The 19,505-nt window shown below is 51.7% G+C and overlaps 6 protein-coding genes across 6 annotated transcripts; 3 read left to right on the plus strand and 3 right to left on the minus strand.

The window, feature by feature from the left end:
• Positions 1–2: 2 nt before the first annotated feature.
• On the plus strand, positions 3–3,972 carry CC1G_13796 (hypothetical protein; the record flags this gene model as incomplete). Its single annotated transcript, XM_002912219.1, has 10 exons — positions 3–122; positions 180–287; positions 341–1,087; positions 1,154–1,723; positions 1,762–1,875; positions 1,942–2,001; positions 2,061–2,171; positions 2,232–2,484; positions 2,551–3,251; positions 3,322–3,972. The coding sequence occupies 10 exons, from the start codon at positions 3–5 to the stop codon at positions 3,970–3,972; spliced, it is 3,435 nt and encodes a 1,144-aa protein (XP_002912265.1).
• Positions 3,973–4,250: 278 nt separating this feature from the next.
• Positions 4,251–6,246, plus strand: CC1G_13797 (hypothetical protein; the record flags this gene model as incomplete). The annotated part of the gene is made up of 4 exons (XM_002912220.1): positions 4,251–4,268; positions 4,337–4,453; positions 4,513–5,523; positions 5,593–6,246. The coding sequence occupies 4 exons, from the start codon at positions 4,251–4,253 to the stop codon at positions 6,244–6,246; spliced, it is 1,800 nt and encodes a 599-aa protein (XP_002912266.1).
• Positions 6,247–6,744: 498 nt separating this feature from the next.
• On the minus strand, positions 6,745–9,423 carry CC1G_13798 (histidine-tRNA ligase; the record flags this gene model as incomplete). The annotated part of the gene is made up of 5 exons (XM_002912221.1): positions 8,878–9,423; positions 8,465–8,812; positions 7,432–8,403; positions 7,165–7,310; positions 6,745–6,868 (listed from the first exon to the last, which is right to left on the minus strand). Exons 1-5 carry the CDS (start codon positions 9,166–9,168, stop codon positions 6,745–6,747), a joined length of 1,881 nt encoding a protein of 626 aa, XP_002912267.1. The 5' UTR covers positions 9,169–9,423.
• A 277-nt stretch (positions 9,424–9,700) lies between these two features.
• On the minus strand, positions 9,701–12,761 carry CC1G_13799 (hypothetical protein; the record flags this gene model as incomplete). Its single annotated transcript, XM_002912222.1, has 7 exons — positions 9,701–9,743; positions 10,003–10,382; positions 10,445–11,401; positions 11,464–11,568; positions 11,631–11,690; positions 11,959–12,215; positions 12,581–12,761. The coding sequence occupies 7 exons, from the start codon at positions 12,759–12,761 to the stop codon at positions 9,701–9,703; spliced, it is 1,983 nt and encodes a 660-aa protein (XP_002912268.1).
• A 1,795-nt stretch (positions 12,762–14,556) lies between these two features.
• On the plus strand, positions 14,557–16,511 carry CC1G_08793 (hypothetical protein; the record flags this gene model as incomplete). The annotated part of the gene is made up of 17 exons (XM_001829586.2): positions 14,557–14,627; positions 14,693–14,771; positions 14,833–14,846; positions 14,920–15,018; positions 15,098–15,107; positions 15,165–15,182; positions 15,263–15,288; positions 15,351–15,376; positions 15,437–15,471; positions 15,534–15,558; positions 15,627–15,638; positions 15,708–15,723; positions 15,782–15,824; positions 15,902–16,005; positions 16,057–16,195; positions 16,254–16,311; positions 16,363–16,511. 17 exons carry the CDS (start codon positions 14,557–14,559, stop codon positions 16,509–16,511), a joined length of 924 nt encoding a protein of 307 aa, XP_001829638.2.
• A 1,331-nt stretch (positions 16,512–17,842) lies between these two features.
• Positions 17,843–19,052, minus strand: CC1G_08794 (hypothetical protein; the record flags this gene model as incomplete). The annotated part of the gene is made up of 5 exons (XM_001829587.2): positions 17,843–18,022; positions 18,164–18,419; positions 18,488–18,590; positions 18,659–18,814; positions 18,884–19,052. 5 exons carry the CDS (start codon positions 19,050–19,052, stop codon positions 17,843–17,845), a joined length of 864 nt encoding a protein of 287 aa, XP_001829639.2.
• Between the last annotated feature and the right edge of the window lie 453 nt (positions 19,053–19,505).

Below are 19,505 nucleotides of genomic sequence, written 5' to 3' on the forward strand. Positions count from 1 at the left end.
TTATGAAGTTTCTTCCACCAGCGTCCGACGTGTCAGAGGCTCTCGCTGTACTAGCTTATGACGCCCTCCTTTGCCTTCTGAGTACCGAATATGACCTTATACACTGGAAATTCTGGACGAAGGTCAGTTTTTCACTCGATTTCCTGTCGTTCAAGGTTGATTCGTCAGAATCTGAATAGACAAGGCCTAGTCCAGCACACGGGCTTTGCCTCACGAACCTTCCGGAAGAGATGCTTGTCGAAATCATGAAAAATCTTGAGTGGGACGACATTCTCACTATTCGTCAGGTATGCCTCATAACGTCGAACTGAGAAACTGGGCCAGTCCTCAAAATATCCAGTGTTGTCGCTCCCTGTATCGGCTGTCGAGGGAACGCTCGATCTGGGTTCACATCTTCCAGAGGTACAGCGATACAGTTTTTGCCCAGCCTTTTTTCCTCCCGAAGCCGCTGGAATGTTGTTCATCGGAAGTTCTGGAGAACCGTGTGGTTAGTTGGTGGTCCCGATGGAAGAAGATAACAAAAGGATCGTACGACGTGCCCCGTCATTCCTTCGACGAGAAGGCCATTCCCAACCTCACAGGCCCCTTGTTGCCGCTTCCCAGCGGTCACTACCTGTATGCCAGTCCAGATGGGACCATCTTTCACGGTGACCTATGTCGACCAGGACTGGGTATGCGCATGTTCATCCCCTCGCCATTTGCGGGAGCAGCCTTCAACGTTGAGACACGCGTGTCTATTGATCTTCACAGTGGACGTGACACAGGTGCCTACACGAGCGGTTTCCCAACCATATTTTCTATAGCGGTCACGCGGCAACCCGGTATCCAGCTTCCTGGAGTCGTTGAGATCTGGAAAGTAACATCGGAACTAGCGGTATTGACCGGCTACTCGAGCAGGCTGTGCCAATCCATAACAGAAGATTCCCAGATTCGGATAGGGTCATGCTCAATTCTCGGGGAGCACGTCGCTTACATGGCGAACACGGGCACAAGCAACTTTGTTGCTGTCGTTGATTGGACAGTAGCTCGGGCTGGCGAGCCTCAGGCTCTCCCTCGCAAGTACATCCCACGCATCACAGCTTGCGATGTGAGTCTAATCCTCGCCTCTGCTTTCACGCGCAGTCAACTTACTGTCCTTACGTGCTACCGTCAGAAACTCTTTCTCCTCCCTGCACAGAGGATATTCATCCTTTCCAGTGGCCGCGCTTACATTTGGGACTGGGGACACGCATGTCCTCTCACTACCTCGGTCATTGAAGCAGCGAGCCGGCCATGGGTTTCCCCTCAATGGGAGTCCCCGCAATCTAACATCCTCTCCCCAAACCCCCTTTCGATGCCGTACAGAGTACGGGATTGCACTCGTATCGTCCTGCCTTGCCCAGATCACGTCCTCGGGGTGAGCATACCAAACGATCTAGATGTCGATCTCGCAACGTCAGTGACAACCACGCGTCTCTCAGTAACTTCCCTCGAGGGACGCACACGTAATTTTCTATGGCTCGGCTACACGAAGGCCATATACTACGCCAATGGGACCTTGTGGATTTGCATCACCTACGGATGGCCAGACGACGAAACTCGCACGTATTCATATAGGTCGACACTTACACCGCTATCGGCCAGGTTTGGCAATGATGCAATGATCCACTATGATGAGGCTCGTTGCCAAATCAGTGTATTCCGTCGACCGCATGGCTTGGTGTATGCCGTTTTGGGTAACAACGTAGATAAATAGGTCTACTCAGGCTAAACTGTAAATAGTGCTATGACTGGTTTTTTGGTGGTGACGGCCCCGGCCAGGCAGCTCTCGGTACTAGCCTTGCCTTCCAAGTTCCGAGAATAACAGGACCACGGGCGCTAAAGCCCAAGGGCACCGTGGCCACCCTGGGATCATTGATCATTCTCGTGTGAATTTGACTAACCTGATGCATCCGATCTAAGTTGGCTTTCGACCACGATGGTCGTTTAGAGTCCCCACAGCCCATGGACAATTCCGACGATGTGAGTGAATCCGTCGACGCTGTACCTTGACGCGCCCAAGACCTGATTTGTTCCGCCAGATGCAGAGTCGCACTCAGTCTAGTGCCTGTCGCCTACTTCGCCTTCCCCATGAGATCCTCGTTGAGATCATGAAACGCCTCGAGTGGAGGGACGTCTTGGCCATCCGTCGGGTGAGTTCAAGATACCTGTCACCCTTTTGTATTGGATAAATATCTGACTCTGAGGTGCAGTGCTCCCATTTCTTCCACTCCCTATCGAAAGAACGTGAAGTCTGGGTTGCCATGCTCGAGAATGACCTCGACACGAGGATTCCTAGGCCATTCCACCTCCCCAAACCTTTGGAACATTGCTCTTCGGAAGATTTGGAGAGGAGAGTGGTAGATTGGTGGTCTGGATGGGGAAGATTTGAGAGTGGTAGTGGACGTACGAGCACGCACGGAGTCAACAGCAACTCGAGCTCGGACGAAGCGCGCGACGAACGAGGTACGCGGAGTCCTTCCCTCGACAGTCAACTTGCCATGCCATCCGCTGACAATCAACCTGCCGCAGGCTTCGACACACGAACATATACCTTTGACGAACCAAACATTCCGGGGCTCAGTGGTCCCTTACTACCCCTGCCCAGCAATCAGTACTTCCTCTATGCGGGGTCAGATGGGACCGTTTTCTATGCCGATCCACGCCAGCCAGAGTTGGGCATGCAAGTTCTCCTTCCTTCGCCATTCGCGGAGATAGAGATAGAGGAGAGCGTACTAGTGTGTACCTATGTGTCTGTCGATGTTCTGGGTGCAGGATGCGCAGACGTGGGCGGCTGCGAAAACGGGCTTGGATGGGGTCCAGAAGCGTTGAAGTTGGACGAATGGGAGTCGACGACTCAGACGTTGTTCCCCAGAACTTTTCGTTTAGCGGTGGCGCGTCGGCGGGGAGACATCGACGGTGGGAATGGGATGTCTGGCGTTATCGAAATCTGGGATATAGATTCTCAGATTGCAGATTGTACCGGCGTGTTGACTGGGTACTCTGCTAGGCTATGTATAAGGTTTAGGGAAGATCAGGGAGTTGGAGTCAATTCTTGCTCGATTCTGGGGAGGTATGTCGCGTATGGGGCGTACTCGCCTGTTGGGTGTTTTGTTGCTATCGTCGACTGGACGTCGATACGACCTGACGATGACGGCAATGAAGATGATCCAGGAGGAAGTGATACCGGCCGGTCGTTTACGAGGACATACGTCCCCTCCGTTTTCGTCGACGTGAGTACTCGTCACCCCCAAAATACCATCTCCTTTGGTTCGACAGTTCTTCTGACCCACCTCTCAACAGAATCTCCTCCTTCTTCCCGACAAGAATCTCCTCGTCCAGTCCATTCCCGTTTTATTCATCTGGGATTGGGGTGGCACATGTCCAACCACAACCTCCGCCGACGAAGCCGCAGAGGCGTCGTTCATTTCTCCTCTATGGGCGTGCCCAGAGCTACGCTTTAGACCTCTGCACCCCTTCACCACGCCCTTTGTCGTGCGCGGCTGCACGCGTCTTGTTCTACCCTCTATGGACCGCGTCGTCGGTTTGACCATTCATCCAACGGACGAGTCTGACTCCTCGTTTGTGCCATCGAACTCGGCTGGGGATGGAGATGATCTCGCCGTAGGATGCAGAGTCATCTGCGCGGATCTCGTAGATCCACTCCACAGTGGAATCGCCCAATATCCTTGCTGGTTCGGGTACTGTAAGGGTGTGTCCCACCACAGCGATGGCAGCTATGAGTATATGGCTTACAAGTGGCCACTGGATGGCGATGATGGGTTTCTTCAGCCGTCATCAACCGGGATTACACCATTGCAGGTATTTGGTGATATCAATCCCTGGATCGTCTATCATGATGAGCTTCGGCGGCAGTCTCTAGGGTTCTTCGAATCTGAGGAGGGTGTGCTGGGGTGCGTGGTCATTGATCGTGCAGGTAGTAGCAGTGCATAAGAATCCATGCTGTTTTGTAACGATTTCTTGCGCATGAGAGATAATGAGAATCGGACTCGTCGAGTGGGTAGTAATCTCACAGTATACGAGAATCAAGATTGATAGAGGAAGAAAAGAGCCCGTTTCCATTGTTCTTCGTCAAAAACAATCCTGTGACTAGCATCAGCAATGGGCGCTTATTATTGCTTTCTTACATCATTATAATTATCGTGCGAACTGATGGGTCGCCCGACGTGGCTACGTTGGTTGCTTCGAGGGTTGTTCTCATTCAAGATACCATGATTACCTCCAACGATGTGAGCGATAACACAATAACCCCACTCTGTCTTGTTGCGCCCAAGGATCTGATTCATTTTCCTTGTAGGATCACGCTCTGAACCAGCCTCAGGCTGATATCTGTTTTCTACTCCGCCTTTCTCGCGAGGTGCTCGTCGAGATTTTGAAAAGATTTGAGTGGAAGGACGTTCTCGCTATCCGTCAGGTGAGCTTTGTGCATCCATCCGTCCTAGAGATTATGGATTCTAATAGATCTGTGTAAAGTGCTCCCGTCTCCTCTACTCCGTATCGAAAGAACGTAAAGTCTGGGTTTCGATACTGGAGAACGACCTCGACACGAGGATTCCCAGACCGTTCTACCTTCCGAAGCCACTGGCACACTGCTCCTCTGAGGATTTGGAGAAGAGGGTGGTAGATTGGTACTTGGGATGGGGTAGATTTGGTAGCAGTGCTGGTGGTATGGACTCGAATACGGGGCCGGTCCTCAGCGATCCGACCACAAATGTTGACAGCAATTCCAATACGCACGAGAAAAGCGTTGGGAGTCCTGGTCCCGACAGAAAAGCCACTGCGACCTTGAACACCGGGGCATGCGCCTTCGATTCAGATGAAATTCCTGTGCTATGCGGTCCATTGCTTCCCCTTCCCACCAACCAGTACTTCCTCTACAGCGATCTCGAGGATGGGGCTGTCTATTACGGCGACCCACGCCGACCAGAATCAGGCGTGTCCATGCTCGTGCCCTCACCATTCCCTGATTTATTCCCTGATTTGGATGGGGATGAAGACATAGTGACCAGTGTGTCCATCGATGTTCTGGGAGGAGCAGCGGGTGCGGAGGGCCTCGAAGTCGACAATCGGGAACGGGACCTGGTCTTAAACTTGGACGAATCAACATTCCCGACAACCTTTCGCTTAATGGTGTCCAACTACGTGGAGCTGGACATTGATCACCCTGACGTTCTTTTGGCGGAGGACAATCCAACACCTCTTGTTATCGAAGTTTGGGAAATCAGTTCCCAGGTAGCAGATGATACGGGGGTTGTGACCGGGTACTCCGCCAGGCGCCTCAGGAGGTTGATGGACAATAAAGTCGCTACTCCAGTCAATGGTATTTCGATTCTTGGGAAGTATGTCGCCTACAGCGAGTCCTGGAACCCTGTGATTACTATAGTCGATTGGACTTTGGCCGATGACGATGGTCCAGGAGGGAAGGACGACGACGATATCCCCAAGTTGGGCCGGATGTACGTTCCCGCCAAGCAATACTCCGAGGTGAGTTTCGACTTGTTCAGAGTCGGTCACGGATACCTACCTGTCTGACACGCATGTCAATTACAACAGCATCTCTTCCTTCTCCCCAACAAGAAGATCCTCACCTACTCCACCATGGCTGGCGTCCACGTCTGGGACTGGGAGGGCACATGTGTCACCGCGACCTCGCGCTATGAAGTTGTAGAGTCTGGTGTCCCGTCCATCCCTCTATGGACCTGCCCGGAGAGGATCACGGATCCGCTACACCCCTTCGCCGCGCCCTTCGTCCTGCGTGGCTGCACACGCTTTATCCTACCCTTTGATGACCACGTCATCGGGTTGAGTATTCAACCAGGCTCGGGTGGGGATGGAGAGGAGAACGCCAGAGGATGCAGGATCACCGCCACGAATCTTGTAGACCGCTTCCCCCCTAGCGACCTGGACACTCGTGGCTGCTGGTTTGGGTACAGCAAGGGCATGTCCTATCAAAGCGATGATGGAAGCTATGAGTGTGTGACTTACAAGTGGCCAAGGCTGGGTGACGATGAAGAGGAGGGGGATGAAGAGTCCCACGGTGATGAAGAACTACCTCAGCCGCCGTCAGTCAAGGTTTCACCGAGGCACCATTTTGCAAACTTTGGTATCTCCCATGTGTATTATGATGATCTCCAGCGGCAGTTTCTTGGGCTCTCAGAAACCGAGGATGGGAAGCCTGCGGCGGGTTGTGTGGTGATGTATGGATAGCGTATGAAAATTGATGTGTACATACATACTAGTATGTAGTCATCGAAACCCAATTTGTAACACTTTTTACAGCGGTGTCTTGTGCGCGAGTCTGACCCAAAATACAACACCGCTCGCCTCATGACCTCGAAAACCATGTATATAATGAGTTGTAGTCACTGGTGGGGAACACACACTACTAAGTAGTATCACCAATGGGTCGATTGAATATTGACTGACCAGTGACGCCCCTAAACGCCAATCCTTGGCGCGTCTCTCTATTGGCACAGCCACATCACCTCGACCCCTTCACCTGTGAGTACCCTCTCTCGGATCCAAATCCACAATCCAACATTCGAAAAGCGAACGAAAATATACTTCTAATTCATATACCAACAACCAACGATATACCACATCCTCTTCCTTTTCATACTTCACTCTCCTCTCCTCGACACCGGAAAGAAAAAAACAAGGTCCACCACCTCGTCTACTTCGTCTCTCGTCTACTTGGTCTCTCGTCTACTCCCACCGCCTCGCCTCCCAATCCTTCCACACGTTCGTATTCTTCAAATACGCCACCAACTCGTCCCGGCGGACCTTTGTACCCTTGTCCGCGTCTTCCACTTTGACTTTCTTGCCGTCCCTGTGAGAGTGAGAAGAAAAGTTAAGAAGGTTATCGTGGTCGTGGTTAGCCGGTTGTGGTTCTCGAAACATTGGATTGGAAGTGAAAGAGATGAATTCTCATTCGAGGAGATGAAATGGTTCGAAGAGATGAATCCTCGTTCAAGGAGATGAAATGGCTCAAGAAGATAGCCGTGGGCTCCTTGAGGAACCAGGAGGAGACACACACCCCGAAAGACGAGAGATCGCTCCTCAAGACGCCTCTCCTCTCAAGACGAAAAAAGACAAAAACCAAAAGAAAGAAAACAAATGACTCACCGGAGTTCCCACTTCTGCTCCTTAACAGTAACCAACCCCTCCTTGAGCTCGTCTCCTCCAAGGATAATCGCAAACGGCACATAGTCCTTCTCACCAGCCGCGAACTGGGCTGGGAGTTTAGGTTTCGATTTCGCCAAATAATCGGTCTACGCAAATGAAACAGCCGTTAGTAAATGAAAAAAAAAAAAAAAAAAAAAAAAAAAGGAAAGGATGTCATAAAGAAAAAAAGAGTCTAAAAAATAAAATAAAACAGTCTAAAAAACGCACCTTGATACCACTCTCCCTCAACTCCTTCACCAACCCAATCCTCTCCTCCAAAAGGCCATCACCAGCACTCATAACGTAGACCATAACCTCCTTCGCCCTTGCACCCCTCGCCTCCCATTTCGGCCACACCAAAGCGAAAATCCTGTCCATACCGATACTAATTCCGACACAAGGAACTTGGAGGATCTTCTTCGCCTCTTTCGCTTCCTTCGCGTTGGTGGGGTTGAGAGAGATACCAGCGGAAGCGGCGACGAATGAGGATACGAGGTTGTCGTAGCGGCCTCCAGCAGCGATGGAGCCCACGCCGACTTGGGACTCGTCGATCTCGGGGTCGTCGTCGTTGCCCGTTGAGACTGCGTTGGCCTTCTTCTTGGGTGGTGCTGGTGCTGGCGTCGACGAAGAGGACTCGGCAAAGGCATCGGCGGGGTTGAAACCAGGTGGCGCTGAAGCGGCCACTACGACCTCGTAGATCACGCCCGTGTAGTAATCCAACCCCCTCGCCAATGATAGATCGAACGAGACCCTGGGCAGCACGCCGTACGCCTTCAAGTACCTGAACAACAACTCCACCTCCTCCAACCCCTCCTTCGCACTCTTATTCCCCGTCAACTTCTCGTCCTTCTTCAACCACTCCAGGAGTTCCAGCGAAGTCGTCTCGAGGGTACCCTGCGCCTTATGCTTGACATACTCCCCAATCCTATCAGCAATCGCCTCGTCCAACCCCTTCTCCTCCGTCATCTCGCGCTTGACTTCGGACCAGGGAAGTTTGTCGAGTTTGTCGACGGCGGAGGAGATGGAGCGGATTTTCTCGGGCGGGACGCCGCAGACGGCGAAGAGCCCGTCGAGGATTTTGCGGTGGTTGAGCTTGATGGTGAACTCGCCGACGTCGAGGCGGGTCAGGGCGGTGCTGATCATGCTGAGGATTTCGGCGTCGGGGATCATGGGGTCCCAGACTCCGGTGATATCGAAATCCTATACATGTATCTTCATTAGTTTTTTTTTTCATTTGAGTAGAAAAGGGAATAATACGCACAGCCTGCATAAACTCCCTCATCCGTCCCTTAGACATAACCGGGTTATCCCTGCGGTACACTTTTCCAATCTGCCAGATCTTGCTCTGGGTGTTATTCCCGCCCTGCATGGCGAGGTACCGGGCGAGCGGGACGGTATGGTCGTATCGCAGCGCCAATTCCTCTCCTCCCTGGTCCTTCAAGTCGAAAATGAGCTTCGAGTCTTCACCGTACTTGTCTGTCAAGACGTCTTTGCGCTCGAAAACGGGGGTGTCGAGGCAAGCGCCGCCAAAAGTCGTGAAGCATTCCTTGACGATGCGCTCGATGTGGTCGCGGCAGAACATCTCGGCTGGGTTGTAATCTTTCGTTCCCTATTATCCATGTATACGCACAAGAATAAGAGATATAGTCAAACCATAGAGAATGTGTAACGCACCTTGGCGGTTTTGAGCAGCAACCTCTCCTTCTTCTGCGCCTGGGCACCTCCGGGCGCAGGGGCAGCAGCAGCAGCATTAGGGTCCTTCGGTTTCTTCTCCTTCCCCGCATTCTTAGCCAACGCCAAAGCCTTCTTCAACTCCCCTAACCGTTTCTTGACATCGTCGATTGAAGTGCCCGAGGAAGAGGCTTTGTCGGGGTTGAGCCGGAGGTCGTTGAACGTCGCAGTCAGCGACGTGATTTCAGCTTCGAGAGCTTCAGGCGTAGTCGGAATTTCAGCTGTAGAGCTCATCGTTCTCTTCCCTATTCTATCCGTGGTCCCAAGTATCCCAGTCCTCGTAATCCTGGTACAAGTCGTTGCAAGAGTTCCGTGTAATCTCGTCGGTATCGATGGAGACGTGACACCCAGGACGGATCTATAACGCCGTTTTAGAGAGGAACGAGCAGGGGAAGTGGAAGAAGCAGCAGTGCGGAGAGCACAAAGACCTTTTGGCGATGATAATGATAAGGAGCAACACCCGCTTTTCAGCATTTTTCTGATTCTTTCCTTCGAAGGATTTGGAGGGGAGCGGCGTGACTCGATCGTTTATGTAATGCCCATGTTTAGGACAAACTGCCGCTCGGCCGAGGGTGAGTTTCAAATCCCGATTCTCCGATTCATTGGGACTAAGCGCTCGTTCAACAAGTGAGTGTTCGAGTCTTGTCCATGTCGTTTCTCAGTAACCTCATGGTCATTTGAACGTAGATCCCAGGGCACACATGTCAGAAAAAGGACACGCGTAAGTGGCCGCTGCACAAAGAAAACCTGAATATAAGTACAGTAGTCAAAGTATTCCACTAGCATCACGGAGTCCTACGAGTCTCCGACTGCGAATCTGCCTCTGCCACTCCAACAATGGCATTAACAACACACCCTGGCAAGCCACTATCTAATGCACAAAATCCAAGAAACTGGGACCGAATTTCGTCATAATAAACGATCCACGGAATATAATCAACCAACCGCAAATGTCGTGCAACCGGGATGATAAACGAGTCTGACTGACGACTCGGAGGAAATCTAGCCCCATCATCATCAATCCATCTTTGGTAACTCATGCACTGATAACTGCGATGTCCAGCGTACGATATCCCCTTGGTGTAACCGAACCAGCAGTCATATCGCGGGCTCTCATTGTGGAGGGCGTCCGTTTGGAGAAGCGTTGTGGTGACTCCAGCCGGGTTGGACTCGCACTCGTCGGTTGGACGGATGGTCAACCCAATGACGTGGTCTCCGGAGGGTAGGATGAGCCGCGTACAACCGCGCATGATAAACGGTGTGGTGAAGGGGTGCAAAGGTCGAAAGCGTCGTTGCTGGTAGGCCCATTTCCATTGAGGAGGGATGAAAGATTCTTGTGCGGCTTCGTTGGCGGAGGTTGTGCTGGGGCAGGTGCGGCCCCAGTCCCAGATGGAAAGGATGGGAACGGACTGGATGAGGATCTTCCTGTAGGGGAGGAGGCGGAGGTTCTGTTGAGAAGTACATCAGTGGAGCCTGAGCGAAATCGGAAGCGGGATGCTGTTACACTCACCTCTACGCGAACAGAGGGGATGTATGTGCGAGTAAAGGATCCGGGGCGGTCTGAACCGTTGTGCGTGCGATCGGATACCTCGCTGTCGGTCTCCGGGATAGAAGCCCAATCGACGATAGCAGCAAAGGATCCTGTGGACGAGTACGCCCCGTAGGCGACATACTTGCCCATAATCGAGCAAGATTTGATACCAACCCCATGATCCTCCGTAATCCTTTTGAGCAGCCTGCCCGAGTACCCAGTCAACATACCGGTATCATCTGTGATCTGAGAACATATTTCCCAGATTTCGACAACACCAGCGGGTCCGCCGCCAAGTTCGTCATCATCTTCGGTCAGTTGACGTGCGACGGCTAAACGAAAGGCTCTGGGAAATGTTGATTCGTGCAAGGCTGGATCCCGTTCCACGGCGGCAGGCACAATGTTGTCTCGGCGGTCGTCCACCCCTGCTCCGCCCAGAACGTCGATGGACGCGGAAATAGTTACCCACTCGGCTGTTCCCGCAAATGGCGAGGGGAGGAGTATGTGCATGCCTAGCTCTGGCTGGCGTGGGTCAGCGTAGAGAACCGTCCCGTCCGGCGATGCATAGAGGAAGTGCTGATTGCCGGGGAGTGCTAGAATGGGGCCCCAAAGGCCAGAAATGCCTTTTTCGTTGAAGGCGTAAGTTTGTGTCTCGAGAAAAAGGCCCGTTTCGTTGTCAAAGCGTGAATTCTTTGGGCTGTCGGGGGAAGGACTCGGAACGCCTTGCTCATCGACCGCTGCCTTGGACGAGTTCCTGCCGAATCTTGCCCACCCAGACCACCAATCTACCACTCTCTTCTCCAAATCTTCCGAAGAGCAATGTTCTAAAGGTTTGGGGAGGTAAAATGGCCTAGGAATCCTCGTGTCGAGGTCGCTCTCGAGTATAGAAACCCAGATTTCACGTTCTTTCGAAAAGAAGTTGAAGAAACGGGAGCACTAGTACACACATGGGTTAGAATATTCATTTTAGAGGGATGAAGAGTCGAATTTGGACTTACGCAACGAATAACCAAGACATCCCTCCACTCGAGATGCTTCATGACCTTGATGAGGATCTCATGGGGAAGGCGAAGTAGGCGACAGGCACCTGGCTGAGTGCGACTCTACATCCAGAACGAATCAGGTCTTGGGCGCGTCAAGCTACAGCGTTGACGGATTCACTCACATCGTCGGAATTGTCCATGGGCGGCAGGGACTCTAGACGACCATCGTAGTCGAAAGCAAACTTAGAGGGGCCTGATCGGATGCATTGGCAGGTTAGGCTTTGGCACATTCACACGAGAATGATTATAATATTAGTGATTCCAAGGTGACTACGGTGCCCTTGGGCTTAAGGATTACTACTAGGTTAAATTGGGTAGCCACCGTCCTTCCTCGAAGGGGAAGCATCCTCCCATCTCCTCCTCGTTCCACCGTTGCTTGTAATGAGCAAGAGCCCTGACCCCTGCATCATACCTCTCGTTTGGAATCCACCCATCGGGTGCACAACCTACCTCATCGCACAACTGCGCTACAGTGCGGTCATACCTGGCTCTAGCATCCGTTTCTCTCTTGATAGCTTGCACCTCCTCAGCGGAGAAGTCGATAGGACAGGGGTACCCAGCCGGCTTCCCGGAGTGGCTCACAACATCATCCCATCTCTCCATGATTTCTACTAGAAGTTCACGGAGTTCGCCAGGCCCGTCTGCCACGACGCGTACCACAACACGCTCGAGATTGGCGAGGACATTGGCGAGAGGGAACTGCCAGGCTGCCAACCTGTCCCCACCTATAAGGCATACGAGGTGCTGGTACTGCTGATGACGCGACGCCAATCGGTGGTGCAGTCGGACTTGTTCCTGCATAGCCGGCGACATGCTGTCCATATCCAAGGAAGGAAATTTACAAGGTCCCCCGTAAATTGGATTAAATCCCCGCTGTAGCCTGAGACGAAACCATCGGCCATGGCAGCCTGAGAAGTGTAGGGCCGAACCGCGGCGCCTTGCCAGTCGATTGTGTTCGTGACTCCCTTCATCACATCCTCCGATGACCATACCATGTTGTCCAGGGACAAGGCCGTCGTCAGCGAATGTCCGGAATGAGAGGAGTTCAATGGGAGGGTACGGATATACTCACTGATCTCCTCATTTACGAGCCAACGACCAGTTGTATGTGCGAATAACTCGTTGGCCTTCGCCTCCTGGCTAGAGGAGAACCTTCGGCTCAAGACTCGGAGCGACAAGGTGCTACCAAGTGCCAAGTGGTGGAACTTGGGTTCTCCGCATCTCATGCGCAATAACGCTGGAAATGACATCATCACAACATGCTCTGGTGGTTTTGTGTTGCTGTTGAATGTTCAATGTTCAACGTTGAGATATGCGAAGCAGGGAAGTTACACGGCGCCATGATGCAAGGCTCCGAGAATCAACGACGCGTATTTGGTCGTGTAGGCACGCCTGCTTGTGTGATCGTTAACCCCGGATGGTCACAGTGCCATTTGAGTGCGAGTGAAGCCCAGGCTGTAGCAGCTTGTCTAGGGGAGTGAGCGAGACGTGGCGCAGAAACCCAAGGTAGAGAGCTGAGTGCACAACGAGCACGTCGGATGGCGGGAGGGATCGAGGATGAGTGATGGAATCGGTTTATGTGCAAGCCCATGAGCTTTAGCGCCCGGAACTTTTTTTCTCCCTCCTGAGACCCCGTCAGGTGACCGCGATCAAGTCCGAGTGACCAGGTTCAAACGAGGTTCAAAGCCATATTCTATCAATCCACTGCCTCTTTCCAAATGTGAATACAGAAACGCCCGTGGCCGCGTGCTAAGCACTAGTCGTTCGCTCGTTATCTTCAAGGAAGTTGACCTCTAAATAATTTTGGGCCTCCTCAGAGAATTGGAGTTACAAGTCAATGTATTACATTGTTCTTGGCTCCCGAGCGCCCACATGGTGCACCTTTCTCTGTTTGAGTGAACATCGCGATTCATGATCAGATCGACCCACAGTGCTATTTTCGAACCTTTCTCGATCTACCCTCGATGTTATTAGTGCCTGTTTGTGGATTTTGGATGGACGTCAGGCGACTGCTCTAGTAAAACAGCAAGTTGAAATCGATAGACTCCACTTGTGTCTTTGAATCGCGTTGTCGCGGTTCTGGGTTCTTAGAGCTTCGAAGCTACTGCATCATACTGGCAGAACTGCCACTTCTTCTCAACTTTCAATTCGTCATATTCTCAACTTCAGCGTTGTATGAGGCCATTCTCAGGATTCAGGCCCACTCGTCATGCGAACTTCCCTGATTCCCAAGTGGACATTGATCGCATGCTGCGATACCATGATGGTGGGTTGCCTTGAAGACGGGCTCCATTTCTCCCCTTGGAAACTTCATTGATTCTGGAGGTTCACCTTGCGTATTGCAGACCAAATGGCAGCGACTCTCGACGGCTCCGTGAAAGTCAGTGTCGTTGTCTCTCAATGTTTCATGCTTCGCATATCTGATATGCACTATATTGATACCCGCAACTGGCGCCTGGGTCTTAGGGGTCGCCGAACGGATTCAGGTATTGATAGCGAAAGGTTTCCCTAGGTGAAAATGGCTTTACCATAGCTGCGCTGCCCCCAGCGTCACCGCCAAATCCAACCTTCCCAGACCTCCTTGATTTTCCAACCCAGCCTCTCTATTTGTAAGTACGCTGGGAAACAAGGAAGGTTTGATGGCCATATACTGTATGACCGGCCTTTAACCGGGGTTACAACCCTTTTCGCCCCTTCTCGTCCTCAAAAGGCAGGCATGCTAGCTCCGATTGCCGCTTTGCGCTGGCTTGGAAGGTCTTGGGTGCTGAGGTCACGCTGTACGATCTGTATCATCCCCATCCAAGTTGGAGGATGATGTTAAAGGTTACGAGCTCACAGCGACATGATTCTACCCCATATACAAAACGCGGGAGGTATTTAGGTCTTGCGAATTGATCGTGGATTTTAGGGCCCATGAACATGTCGTAGAGCCCAAGCGATTCGCTCTCCCGTGTCATAACGCCCCTTGTCCGCAACGTCCGACTTCTCCTTCCCCCTCTCTTCTCCTTCCTCTTCTCTCAACTTGCGGGTCTACCTCAACCATTAGATATGGCGGGGGTGCAGGAAGATCTGGCTGGGACGTATGGGGCGCTGCTGTTAGGAGGGTTTCTATCCGCATGGTGCGTCATCATAATTCGTAGTTTCTGGAACCAAGTCCTCACACAGACACGTCTACGCTCTGCAGCCTCACAGGCGTTGTAGGCGTCCAAACCCTCCTCTACTTCAAAATCTTCCCAATGGACAGGCTTCTCCCAAAGCTCCTGGTGCGCACGCAGTTCGAATTCACCCTGGGCGCCTGACTTACTCGTCCCTCTGTTCATCAAGGTCGCCGTTGTCTGGTCAGTCGTTGTCGCCTTAATGTCCGCCGGGGAACGTCAAACTCAAGTTCTCCATCATCATCATTTCAACTAGCCTTCTCGATATGACGCATAGTGCGATGGTCTGGGCAGGCATTTGGGAACACCTCATCGTTCGGCCTAGGACACTGGAACATAGCGATTTCATTCCGGCGTACGTTCCGTCCTTCCTTCCTCGGTTTCATGTCCATCGAGCCAATTTGACTGACAAATCTATTCGCTTGGTTCGACAGTCCTATCTCAGTATGTCCTGATAATTTTACCACTTTCCCGATCATCCCTTGACCGTCCTACCCTCAGTTGAGCATCGTCACTACGGTTGGTATCAAACAACTGTCCTCCCCAGACTGACTGACTGATAAAACGTCGTTTGATTCTTACCATTCCCGTTTCAACAGGGCTTCCTCACGTTCTTGGTGCACCTGTGAGTGTGCCTATTCTAGGGCGTCTCACGCCTTATCTGACTGTCTGACCTTTTCCCCACAGATTTTTCGCAGAGAGGATACACAGATGTATGTTACGCACCCACAACGCGCTCTCACCCGGGGCTTTTTCTAACGGCGATCTCGCAGTGAGTGGAGGGAGATGGATACTTACTGTCACCGTCGTGCGTCCTATTTTTTTCGTCCTCATTGCGCCATACGCTTAAGATTCCCATTGTTTCCCTAGATCCTCATCGCTGGCGCGCGGTTAGGTACGTTACCTCAGCCATGGATAACGAGAACTTGAACGGTGTTGACGCTGGCTGGACGGGTTATCAAGGTTTTGCGTGTGGTGCGTGGTCCCCTGCTAGCTCCATATTCACACACAGACTCACAAACCTTATCCATTCCGCGATTGTAGCAACCGCCGGTCAGATGTACGTACCTCCCTCGATCACGCAGCATCCCAAGCCAACATTCAATAACGTTATTTAGGTTGAGGCTGAAGAGCTTTGCGAAATTCGTGGTCGTTTCCAGCGTATGTTCCTTGATAGGTCTATTCTCGACTGGATGGAAGTATCTCATCGCGACGGCGGGGTTTGATTGGGCTTCTAGTGGACCTTCACGCTCGGATTGGCGCTCTCTTCTGCGGTGGACCTCATCGTAACAGTATCTCTATTCCTACTACTGAGAGATACCGTTGGACCCGATACACTGAGGTCCGTTGCTACGACTCGCATACAGTCCGTTGTTTACTGACGCCGATTCAGACTGGGGAGGATCATTGACTCCCTCGTCATGTATACGATTGAAATAGGCTCCATGACCTTGTGGGTAGCCTGTCCTCTCTTGATCCATGTGTTGCTAATGGCGATTTACAGCATCTTCACGGTCATTTCTATGATCTGTGTACGTGAACATCAAGTGTTTGACCTTTCTCCGATCTTATCATCGTTTTCCCTCACAGTGGTTGGCCATGCGTCACAATCTCGTCTTCCTGGGACTTCATTTCATCATTGGAAAGCGTGAGTACCACCCGTCTGCTTGTGGATCACATTCTCATTCCTCTCCTTTAGTCTACGCCAACTCCCTCCTGGCCACGTACGCCCATCCCATCCTCTACATCCCCCGAGGCAAACCGCAGAACCCTTACGCTACTTCTGGCTTTCCCTTACAGGTTAAACACCCGGCGGACACTTCGTATCTCCCAACGTCGCCTAAATGAAATAGATGCCAGCCGCATCGTTCGCGAAGACCTTCGATTTCACTTCCAGTCACCTCTCTCGACGGTGAATACGGTAAGTTCGTTTCTCATGCCCTTCTTCTCTGTTTTCCGATAAGAACGTTCGATGGAACGAATCCGCTGATGATAGTAAGATAGACGCTCGAAGCTCCTAACATGGCAAGGTCGAGTTCGCAGATCAAGAGTGGATACGTGGAGACGGTGGCCCCTGTCGGCGGCTGATCGTGAAGAACCTGCTTCAAGTTCCTTTCTCTCCCTCCGTCTGACTGAAGGAGACGATTATGGGAAGGCTATACTTTACCCAGCCTGGGAAGGCTGTGTTGGGCAGGGGGAAGATTCGTTGGAAGTAGTCGCCAGCCAAGCTCGAGCATCGAGGGCTAGCACCCCACTCTCGTGGAACATCTCGATATTACTACTTCTACTACTACTTCCGACACAGGCCGTGGTCAACGCCGACTCTACTTCCTCACTTGGATTGCCATTACCCACACCAAAAGTCGACACCGTCTCACCTCGACGCCGCCACGCTGCCTCGGCCCTCCATCTCCAAGCCTCGACACCACCCCCTCCGGCAATCCAAGTCTTTACCGACGCTGCATTATGACACGCGCGTCGTTGTACTTGTACGAATTACTGTGATGAACTTATTTTCTCATTTATTATGGTTATAGATGTACTCACGATTTTAGTTTCGCTTTTCTCATGAATAGTACCTAGTATCGAGGGGTTAGAGGGTGACCTACATAACTGTACCGAAATAATACCGCGGTACCGTGGTACCGAAGCGGCATTGGAGAAGTGTGTTCGGGGTGGTGATAACCGTTCTGACCTCAAGGCTCAAGCGATATCAATTGAACATTCAGGGAAAGTACAGACATACGCAGCCTGGCAATTTACATGTACAAAAGGACCTTGCTTTGGAGCTGGGCGGCGTGGTTTTACAGCCCTCCGTGTCCTTGAGAGTCCCTTTTCAGAACGCATCACCGCTTTACAGCTTTGGTTTGTGGCGGGCCGCGGGAAGAGGTAGACTGAGCAGAATGTCCGAAATCGCTTTCGCGACCCCGTCTGGTTTCTCCTGCACGACCTATGCACGAATTCCCGGATTTGTTTGTGATCATGAGATTCCTGTCAACTCCCAAGGAATAAGTATTGCCTCACCATATGCCCCGCATCTTCAACCAGAGTGACTGATGCCGCCTTCCGACCATCTGAAGGATCGCTCAGGGAATCACGAATGTACTCAGGGCTGTCGTCGAAGAAGGATTTAGTATAGAATACGCATCGCAGTTGGACAAAAGTGGAGTATGGCGTGCTCACATGAACTCGATACGTTCACCCCAGATGATGTGAATGGGAACTGAGCGGGATATCTTCCCCAACTGGGTGTCGCCTTCGAAATGGGGCTTCGTGTCTGGGTATGAAACCGCTTCTTGCTCCTTGGGGCACTTTAGTTGCACCCCTTGGCCGTTAGGGGCATCGCACAATCCATGATCCTATCCAATGGCTCTTCGATCAGTTCATCCTCCAATACTGTAGTCGGGTAAGAAAACCCCAGAAACAAGAATGTGGAAATATATCGGCGGTGAAGGAGAACTTGTGATGAAATGAGAATGAGACAAATACCGTCCACTTACGACGAGCAATTGAATGGACCGATCGTCCCACATACTCCAAGGAAAACGTTTCTTGAAGTAGGCATAGGCTTCTTGTCGCGAAGACCACCTGTCCCGTCGTGCTTTGGTAGCATTGACGACGAGATCCATGTACGACATGCGTTCTTCCAGTTCGCTCTCGAACACGGATTGTTTGACCATAGTAGATTCGACGGGAATCATGGCCACATAGGGAAGATTCTTGTCGTCTGAGAACGACCCTATTGTGGTTAACACCCTGAAAGCACGGATCATAGGTTAGCATTCTGTGAGGAATTTAAACTAGACATCGACGTATGCTCTTACCAAGCCGTCGAACCTGCTGAATGGCCGATAGCGACCATGTGGTGTCCGGCCATATATGGCGACTTCACGAAAGCCGATAGCGCTGCAGACCATTCGTATAGTGCTACAGGGACGTTGGAGATGAGAATGGATGGCATTGACAAATGGCAAGGATAGATGGGCGCTACGCACAGACCCCTTGGGCGTCGAGTTTCTCGCGATTCAGGACGGCTGCGTCCCCATGGTTCTGTCTGTCGAACGACCAAGCCTCACGGATCTGGTAAGCAGGGTCCTGCCCTGCGTTCAGTCGAAACAGAATTTCGATGACAACTTCCCACTCTTCCTTATCTAGAGTAAGAACAGAAGATGTATAGTCAGTTCAAGGTAAGAGGCTAGTTGATGAGAGAAAACACTCACGAGATCCAACGCAGTGCGTAAAGAGTAGCGTCACGCCAGCAGGGTTGGCGGCGGAAGCGCCCATGGTGTAGCGCTTGGCGGTCATCCACAGTTCTCGAGTGTTCGTATCGCCATCGCGGGTGGTAAAGCTTGGTGTACTGAAGGAGTGGCTCTCAGTTCGGAGACCCATGCTGGTACTCGACGTCCCCTAAGAACTCCGGAGATGGAGGTGGGATGAAGACAAGAGGCCGCGAAGCGCGTTCAAGTTGCCGGTGCGGGCGAGAACCTTACGTCATGTTTCAATGCTTAAGATTGGGTCGGGGACATGAGAAATGTGTGAGGTCGAAAACTTTGCATGAAAGGGTTAGTTAGGTAGGGGAGAATGGGAAGGGAGTGGCTTGCTCTGCCCAATATGACATTGTCATTCCCAGTGGTGATTTGAGCGACTCCCACCGAATTCTGGCATTCCTGCTCACAGAAGTTCGCGCATAGTTCAAGTTGGAAGATTCTCATAGGTAACATTGACACAAGCGTTTTAAGACATTCTAATGATTCCACCACAGATTCACGAGCACCTTTACTACTTTCATTATCGTGTGGATTAGAGAACGTAAAAGTCAGAGCTTCTGTGTTCAGAACCAAC

Source organism: Coprinopsis cinerea (assembly GCF_000182895.1).
Source record: "Coprinopsis cinerea okayama7#130 chromosome 1 map unlocalized cont3.1, whole genome shotgun sequence".
Taxonomy (NCBI): Eukaryota; Fungi; Basidiomycota; class Agaricomycetes; order Agaricales; family Psathyrellaceae; genus Coprinopsis; species Coprinopsis cinerea.